Below are 10,000 nucleotides of genomic sequence, written 5' to 3'. Positions count from 1 at the left end.
GAGAGAGAGAGAGGGCAAGTCAGCAGGGCATGGGCCGGATTTTAACCCATGCTGACATGGGCATACGTATGTGTGCACTGTAGACCGTGGTGCTAGACCACTGGACCACCCCAGGCCATGGTGCTAGACCACTGGACCATCCCAGGCCATGGTGCTAGACCACTGGACCACCCCAGGCCATGGTGCTAGACCACTGGACCACCCCAGGCCATGGTGCTAGACCACTGGACCACCCCAGGCCATGGTGCTAGACCACTGGACCACCCCAGGCCATGGTGCTAGACCACTGGACCACCCCAGGCCATGGTGCTAGACCACTGGACCACCCCAGGCCATGGGGCTAGACCACTGGACCACCCCAGGCCATGGTGCTAGACCACTGGACCACCCCAGGCCATGGTACTAGACCACTGGCCAACTGGACCACCCTTAGGCCATGGTGCTAGACCACTGGACCATCCCAGACCATGGTGCTAGACCACTGGACCACCCCAGGCCATGGTGCTAGACCACTGGACCACCCCAGGCCATGGTGCTAGACCACTGGACCACCCCAGGCCACGTCCACACTTTTGACTGGTAACTGTCTGTATATCTGTCCTCTATAAGTCCTAGTCCAAACATGAGGCCAACACACTTGTGTGTGGTGAGGACGTTTTTGGGGGGGAGGTTGTATTTTTTTCAGGGTCTTTTGGCCTGTTTCCCTCCGTCTATCTACAGAACCAGTCAAACGTTTGGACACACTTCTCCCAGTCAGCCATAGCCGGCGATTAGGGGTCAGGGGTTAAAGTGTCATCTGTCATCTGTGATGGACACAAAGTCACACTGTGACTCCTCCCACTCTGCCTGCACATTGGCTGTTGCTGGTTCCTGTGGGAGCTTGGGCCGTCAGGCTAAGTGGGGTCACCTGGGTTTGGGGAGCTGAGGAGGTGTATATAAGGTGGGTGTGTCCTCAGCTCACTCTCTCTTCCTTCCTTTTGCTTTGGTTCCGTTAGGGTTGTTGGTAAGGTCTCAGGGTACCAGGCTTTGAGGCCTTTTAGTTTGACACTACATACGTCCATACACCCCTTACACATACATTCTACAACCATTCACACATGGCATACACCACTGACTCTAATCCATATTCATATACACATGTTATTTAGTTTATTTTGGCTTATTTACTTAAATAAAACTTTAGTTGTATCATTTAAACACATGTGTGGCCTCCCTTATTTGTCACTACCTTCGGGTGTGTGACACACACACACACACACACACACACACACACACACACACACACACCGATGATGACAAAGCAAAAACGTGTTTTTGAAAATGTCTGCAAATGTACAGTATTGATTGATTGATTGAAAACTTTATTAGAAGATTTGCAGAAGTAGGTACATGAAAGTACATATTACATACAAGGTCAGCTAACAGGATAAAAACCCAATAAAGCCACTGGCTTATTTCAATTGGGGTCCTTGATAAACATTCAACTCCCCCCCCCCTCTCTTTTGTAATGAATAAAAAAGAAAGTGACCTGTAATGCTCCTGTCTGTCCACAGGGGGGCACCCAGCAGCTGTCCGAGAGGCTGGCGGAGCGCGTGGGGAGGGGGTCCGTGCGGCTGGACGAGGCTGTGACGGCCATATGGCAGGTAGGTACGCCACGGGGGGCCGTAACAGCTCCCTCTGGGGGAGGCCGGGCGCGACACTGAGATAACAGCCTCTTTAGGTGGGGGGGGGGCCCCCCCCACTGGTTACCGCCTGACTGGCTCCCTCAAACTGTGAGGCCCGCTCTCTGGTACCGGATGACTGGCTGACTGGCTGACGGGCTGCCTCAAAGAGAGGCAGGGAGGGAGGGAGGGAGGGAGAGAGAGAGGCAGGCAGGCAGGGAGGGAGGCAGGGAGGGAGGGAGGCAGGGAGGGAGACAGGGAGGGAGGGAGGGAGGCAGGCAGGCAGGGAGACAGACAGACAGACAGACAGGGCTCTCTTGTATAGCATCCATCAGGATATAGATCACAAGGAGTCACGACACGCTGTTCTGCCGTGTGAACTTCATGTAATTGTGTTTATTGTCACGAACAAACACTGCCAGAGCGAACAAATGGACTGCACTTATATAGCGCCTTTTATCCAGAGCTCTTTACACTCTCCAGGTTGCCCTTCGTGACCCTTTCATAATAAGTACATTGTGTAAACATGACTCAGAAACCTTGGTCATAATTAGTACTGAATCTAATGAATCATTTTGAGTGTTTGTCTACGCTGTAGGAGGCTGAGGCTCAGAGCAGCTAATAGCTTTAATTAATTAGCCTCTTTTTAGACGATCAGATTCAACCTTTTTTATAGAACAACGACGGAATGATATATATATTTTTTTCATAGTCATTGCCCCTGTCTGGAGCAATTAGGGGGTTAAGTCAAGTGCCTTGCTCAAGGGCACAACGGCAGTGGCAGGCTACCTTAGATGTGACGCCAGCAACCCTCCAGTCACACTGTCACACGCCCAGCTCCCTCCTGAGGCAGAGGATCGAACCAGCGATCCGACCTCTAACCTCTAGGCTACCTCCCGCCCCCCAAAAAGCATGTTCCAAACCTATCCCCGGACTTAAACCTAATTAATTAATTTTAATAAATTTTGCCATTTAGCAGACGCTTTTATCCAAAGCGACTTACAATTACGAATTACAGGGACATTCCCCCTGGAGTAACTGAGGGCTAAGTGCCTTACCCAAGGGCACACTAGTAGTGGTGTGGCTTCAGGCGGGATTTGAACTCACAACCTTCCGATCCCAAGTCCAACTCACTATCCACTAGACCACCACTACCCCTCCTGCCCCCCTCCCCCGCCCCCCGCCCGAACATCTTAACCACTGAGCCAGCGACTGAGAGTTTTCCCTCTCTCTCTCTTTCTGCCTCAGCACACAGACAACAACATACTCCACTGTAGTACCCGGCGCATGAAGAGGCCTCCCCCCCTCCGTCCCCTCTCCCCCCCAGCCTCTCTCTCTCTGTCTCTCTCTCTCTCGCCCAGCCCCAGTCACCCCTAACGACCTGGCCTCTCGGCTCCCTCCCCGGGGGGGCCTGCAGTCTCCAGGGCCTTCCGGAATATTCTCCTCATTCTCTCTGTCTGATCCCTGGGCGAGTCACTGGCCTCGGCTCTGCCTCCTCCTCGGGCCTGGCTGGCTGGCTGCCTGGCTCTGCCTGGAGCCCTGGGGAGGAATACTAATGCCCTCCCTGTCACTAGGGGCTGGGGGGGGGTGGGGGGGGGTCCACTGGTAGGCAAACTGGTAGTAGTCGCTCTATGAGTAGAGGGCTGCAAGGGAGTTTTCCTGGCTACACAGTGGTGTAGAGGTTTTTACCTTTGCCTGCTAGCGGCTCTGTCAGTATGCGAAGGGCATTGAGTCACGTCTTGTGAGAAATGCGCTATACAAATACCATTTTATTTGATTTGATTTGATTTGATTTAGGCCTGTAACAATTCAACATTTTGCTCCACAATTAATTGTCTTAGAAATAATTAAGCGTTATGGAATGAGATGCCGTGGTATATCGTGGATATCGGGACACAGCTAGCGGGGGTGGTTAGTTATATATACACCCCCTAGCTGTGCCGATATCCACGATGTACCACGGCATCTCATTCCATAACGCTTAATTATTTCTAAGACAATTAATTGTGGAGCAAAATGTTGAATTGTTACAGGCTCAGTAAACGAGATAAACTTTTAGATAAACTTTTAATTAATGTATTTTAATGTAACTATGTTTTATTGTTCTTCCACTGAACAGTTGTTTATCGGTTGCTAAACAACAGTAAGAATGTAACTTCGATAACGGTAATATATAGGCCTACAAACACAGAGTACTATGAAAAGATGTGTCAACATTCCATTTAGCCGTGTGTATGTCATGGCAGCCTGGTCTCACACGGCAGACGTCAGAATTCGACGTTTATGGACAAACGTCGAATTCTGATGTGAGATTGCATCCAAACGTTGAATTCCGACGTGACATTTGCATCCAAATGTCGAATTCCGACGTGACATTTGCATCCAAACGTCGAATTCCGACGTGACATTGGGGTAGCTCGTTCTGATAGCGCAGGGGTGCGCCTGTTATGTGCGCCTGTCGGGGCTTCTCTCGGGATTATTCCATTTTGAATTGGAAACCCTATGGTTACCCTAACCCTAACCCTAACCTTAACCCTAACCCTAACCTTAACCTTAACCTTAACCCTAACCCTAACCCTAACCCTAACCTTAACCCTAACCATAACCCTAACCCTAACCTTAACCCTAACCCTAACCCTAACACTAACCCTAACCTTAACCCTAACCCTAACCCTAACCTTAACCCTAACCCTAACCCTAAATGTGGCCTAACTAATTAATGCAAGTGCAATTCAAAATGGAATAATCCCGAGAGAAGCCCCGACAGGCGCATGCGCACCCCTGCGCTATCAGAACGAGCTACCCCAATGTCACGTCGGAATTCGACGTTTGGATGCAAATGTCACGTCGGAATTCGACGTTTGGATGCAATCTCACGTCAGAATTCGACGTTTGGCGCCCCGCGGTGGTGTAGCGGTCTAAGCACTAGCCACTAGTGCAAGCTGCCCACCGGGGACTGGGATCGAATCCCGGTCTCGCCAGACCCGGATATGGCCAGGGCACACAGGGAGCGGCATATTGAGCGGCCGCTCCCGAGGGCGGTATAGGACTATTTCCGGACAAGGATCCGTCGTGCAACACCGCCCCCTGGGTGCCGGAATAACGGTGTCGGGCTCGAGGAGCCAGTCAGCTAGTCTGCCTGGCGATCTCCTCTGGGGCTGCCGGCTACGGGGTCGGGCGGCGGATCCTACGCAATAGGCAGGGGATAATTGGATGCTAGGTTGGGTTCAATTGGATACCAAATTGGGTGAAAAAGGGATAAAAATCAGAAAAAGATTTTTTTTATTTATTTTTTTTTAAATCGACGTTTGTCCATAAACGTCGGATTCTGACGTCTGCCGTGTGAGACCAGGTTGGTCGTGGATATCGGCACGGCTGGAACGCAAACTGACCAATAGAGACAATGGACCGGATCTATCCGCTGTATAATTGCAATTAACAACATAATTGTTTCACTGTTATGTGACCCAGGGAATGTTAATAATAACACAGCAACCTATGGAGTGAACCGTGCCTCTTTATTAGTTTATTAGTGTGTGTGTATGTATGTATGTATGTATGTATGTATGTATGTATGTATGAATGTATGTATGTATGTATGTATGTATGTATGTACAGCACAATACAGTACATAATGTGTGTGTGTGTGTGTGTGTGTGTGTGTGTGTGTGTGTGCGTGTGTGCGTGTGTGTGTGTGTGTGTGTGTGTGCGTGTGTGTGTGTGTGTGTGTGTGTCTGACAGGACGGTGACTGGGCCGAGGTGAAGACAGCCACACACTCCTTCCTCGGCAGGGCCGTGATCGTCACATGTCTTCCTCATCTGGCAGGTCAGTGGTGTGTGTGTGTGTGTGTGTGTGTGTGTGTGTGTGTGTATGTGTGTGTGTGTGTGTGTGTGTGTGTGTGTGCGTGTGCGTGTGTGTGTGTGTGTGTGTGCGTGTGTGTGTGTGTGTGTTAATTAAATACTAATTGAAGCGTCAACACAACCATCCCTAATCATTGAGTCTCGATAAGAGAAGATTGACTCACGCTGACTCTGTGGTGCAGTTGTACACACAACTTTTTTGTTGATTATTCCTCCCCTTTAATAATACCAATTGGTATTGTACTTTATATCGTTGGAAAGCCTGATTAGTCACCTTTACAACGAGGTACAACTTGTAAGGATCATGCATTCGTGGAATGAGCAACACAGCTAAACGTGTGGGTAGCGGCGCAAAAATATTTGCCAAAATCCCCTATATTCTTCTGTTGGTATTCAATTTAGGAATAATCAACAAGAAAAGCGTTTCCAGACTTTTTTTGAGGGGTTTAGTTTCAAACAATGGTCCTATCACATTACTTAGAGATGATAAAGGTGTGAAAAAGGGGTCAGTCCCCATACAGTCACTCAGGTTCCATTTTGAAATGACCATATGGGCTTAAAGAACAACGAATCGTAAAACCCCCACAGCCAGGAGAATCTTTACAGAACTATGCAGAGTCAAAAGGCAAATAATACAGGCCCATACTATACAATTCATGTACGTGTGTGTGCCAAAATATACCACGATCCAAACCGCATGTCTTTATCGTAGTCCGTTCAAAAGTTATCAGAGTTTTTTTTTTACCGTTAAAGAATGGCCGCAATTAGGCTGACTAAATCAATGGGGGCCGGAGAAAAAATCAGGAAAATTGGATGGTTAATACCTGGCTTAATATATATAATATACCAGGCTGCTGCTGTGGTACTGGACAGGCTCACTCCATCCCTGGAACTCATCATCTGGTAATCCTTCTTCCTCCAATACACAGGAAATACAATACACAGGAAAAACAGTACAAAAAAGGTGAGATAGATATTGATTCGGGAGTCACGGCAGGCAGTTATTTTCATATTGTAGTAGCGTTGCGGATTTTCATACTAACTGGAAACGATTGTTCTTCTTCCTGGACGATTTCATCACAAACAAAACAAAGCGTGTCTTTGTTAAATGTCAACAGAGGCACTCAGCAGCCCCAGAGCCTTGGACATTCAAATCAACTTGTGTCATCTCGTGAGAAGGTTTCTGGGAGAAAAACAACACCAATCTGTCTACGGTCCTCCCTGCCTAGAACCGGATGTATTACCTTACGAAATACGACTTTGGGAACAAAATGTTCATGATATGTTAGAAAAATACCCCACTGAACGATTCACGACACGAAGGATGCATATTGTAACCGTCGAATGTATATTAGAACATTTCAGGAAGTGACATTTCATCAACAGAAGTGTGTCTCCTCTCTCTCTCTCTGAGAGGATGGACACCCGACACAATGCAGCTGCTATTGGAAAGGCATTTTTAAGGGTCAGTCAGTCAGTGCCTTGCTCAGGGACACTTCGACACACGTGGCCCACCGAGGATTCCAACCTACTCACCGCCGATCATTCTGCGATCGTTATATCTCTCTATTCCACTCTACCGGTTTGAGCCACAGCCGCCCCCCCGCTGTGAATAGTTAAATAATGATTTGAACCCTTTGTCTGCTAGGAGAGAAACACACACACACACACACATCCATACACACACACACACACTCAGACACACACACACACACACACACACACACACTCACACACACACACATCCATACACACACACACACTCAGACACACACACACACACACACACACACATACACAAGCATAGAGACACACACACACACACACACACACGCCCCCCCCACGCCCCCCAAAGCCCCACCTCGCCCTGTGGCACGGTGATGGAGTCTGGCCAGGATACTTAATGACACTGTCCTGAGAGCAGCCTTGAATTATGTAGCATGGATCACCCTCGCTGCTTCGCCTGTGCCCCCCCCTGCCCCTCTGCCCCCCCCCCCCCCCCCCCCCGCTGGCCCTAAATCAGCCAGGCAGCAAGCGGACAGCTGACTGGGAACTCTTAAAACCTGAGGCGGTGGCGTGATTTAGACGCGGGCACCGAGAGGAGGAGAGGAGAGAGGGATAAATAAGAAGAGAGCGGCCGAGTCGCTTAGAGTAATTTGCGCGACGCGTCGTCCACTTTGAAATCCAAGACGCCGCGGAAAACCTGTAGGCGGAGGGAGACTCACACACACACACACACACACACACATGCACACACACACACACACACACACAGACACGCGCGCTCTCACACACACACACACACATGCACACGCGCGCACTCTCACACACACACACACACACACACACAGACACACACAGACACACACACACACACACACACACACACTCACACACACACACACACACACACACAGGTTTCCTACTGGGCTGGGTGTGGGTGAGCTGAGCTCAGCATAGAGCAGATTGAAGACACACACACACACACACACACACACACACACACACGCACACGCTCTCACACACATACACACAGACAGGCACACACACATGCACAGGTTTGTGATTGAAGATGGCCCAAGGCCAAGCACACACACACACACACACACACACACACACACACACATGCACGCGCTCTCACACACATACACACAGACACGCACACACACATGCCCAGGTTTGTGATTGAAGATGCCACACACGCACACGCACACACACACTCACACACATACACACACAGACAGACAGACAGACACACACTCACACTCACACTCACTCTCACACTCACACTCACACACGCACACACACACACACACACACTGACACACACTCACACTCACACACACACACACACACACACTCACACACACACACTCACACTCACACACACACACACACTCACACTCACACTCACACACACACACACACACACACACACACACACACACACACACACACACACACAGATTCAGCACTGTTCCCCCTTAAGTCCCTAACCATTCATCATATAAAACACCCTCACACATTATCTCTCTCACACACACAAACACACACACACACACACACACGCACGCACGCACGCACGCACGCACGCACGCACGCACGCACACACACACACACACACACACACAGACACCTGCTGCAGTTCATAACAGTTATTCCTCCTGACATACTCTGTAGATGAATGGAAATAGAAAGGGGAGAAACACACACACACACAGAAACACACCCACACACACACACACACAGAAACACACACCCACACACACACATACACACACACAGAAACGCACACCCACACACACACAAGCATGGAGACACACATACACACACACACAAGCTTGGAGACACACACTCACACACATTTTAATCATTTATTTATGTCCACATAGAGACAAGTATACAGGGACACAAATACTGAAGGCACAGATGGGATGCATTCCCCCCCCCCACACACACACCACTTCCTCCTCCTAGCAGCATCCATGTTCTGGTATCCATCATGTCTGTCCTGCCGGGCCGAGGCGGTTTCCTCTCAGATTTATCAGATTTATCCCCTCATCCATCCATCCTTCATAATGAGCGCTGCCTCTCCTCCCTGCCTCCTTTCTTCCCCATCTCTAGGATTTATGAACAACTTTGGCTTGACTTCATATTAGTTGACTGTGTGTGTGTGTGTGTGTGTGTGTGCAGTGCAGGGCAGGGTAGCAGTGCCAGCTAGGATGCAGGAGGAGGGAGGCCGAGCCAGGCTACGACGACAAGCAACTTTGCTGATGTCTGTGGTTTTTAAAACAACAACAACAGCACCGCCGGCCGGGAAGCATACATTTTTCATTTCGCTAAACGTTTTTTATTTGTTCCCAGAGTGCATTGCCATGTCCGTAGTCGTTGCGTGTGTTGCTGTTGTGCTTAGTCCCTCCTGTCACCATCGCTCACGCTCGCGCTAGCGCTGACGCTACTCTCCTCACGCCTCACGCCCGCCTCTGAAGGTCTCAGTATCTGGGGAGGTTTAGAGGTTTAGAGGACTGGTGTTGTCTGGGTGTCTTGGGTTGGAGCCTGGGGGGACGCTGTGAGAACGAGCTGGCGATTTCATTGGACGTTACGTGTCCAGGAACTCTCCCTATACGCCCACACACGGCGGTAGATGATTGGTTGGCATTGCGGGCATCCAACGTTTCCAGGGAGGTTAGGAGTGTTTGGCGAGAGAGTTGTTGCCTTGTAGACATTGACGAAGATGTAGAATTCTTTCAGGCGTCCATTATATATATATCCTTCTGTCCATTTTATATCCTCTTGTCAAGGTCTCTGAACCAGTCACGGTCTCTTCTGAACCGGTGTGAGTCAAGTATAAGGGTGTTTGTGTGTGTGTGCGTATGCGTATGTGTATGCACGTGTGTGTGTGTGTGTGTGTGTGTGTGTGTATGCATGTGTGTGAAGGCCAAACAACTCACATAATACTGTTCAGTGTTCAGCTAAAG

General features: G+C 49.5%; 1 protein-coding gene across 2 annotated transcripts in view; it reads left to right on the top strand.

Moving 5' to 3' along the window:
* LOC308156639 (putative flavin-containing monoamine oxidase A) overlaps positions 1 to 10,000 on the top strand; it is a 62,437-nt gene that overhangs the window by 9,747 nt on the left and 42,690 nt on the right. For both annotated transcript variants that reach the window (XM_080530028.1, XM_080530027.1), the window contains exons 6-7: positions 1,554 to 1,643; positions 5,403 to 5,487. In XM_080530028.1, the coding sequence (XP_080386154.1) occupies positions 1,554 to 1,643; positions 5,403 to 5,487 (175 nt within the window). The remainder of the gene's footprint in view (positions 1 to 1,553; positions 1,644 to 5,402; positions 5,488 to 10,000) is intronic.

Source organism: Nansenia antarctica (assembly GCF_963989245.1).
Source record: "Nansenia antarctica genome assembly, chromosome: 4".
NCBI lineage: Eukaryota > Metazoa > Chordata > Actinopteri > Argentiniformes > Microstomatidae > Nansenia > Nansenia antarctica.
Note: the sequence above shows the minus strand (reverse complement) of the source record. Positions and strands in the feature narration are given on the sequence as shown.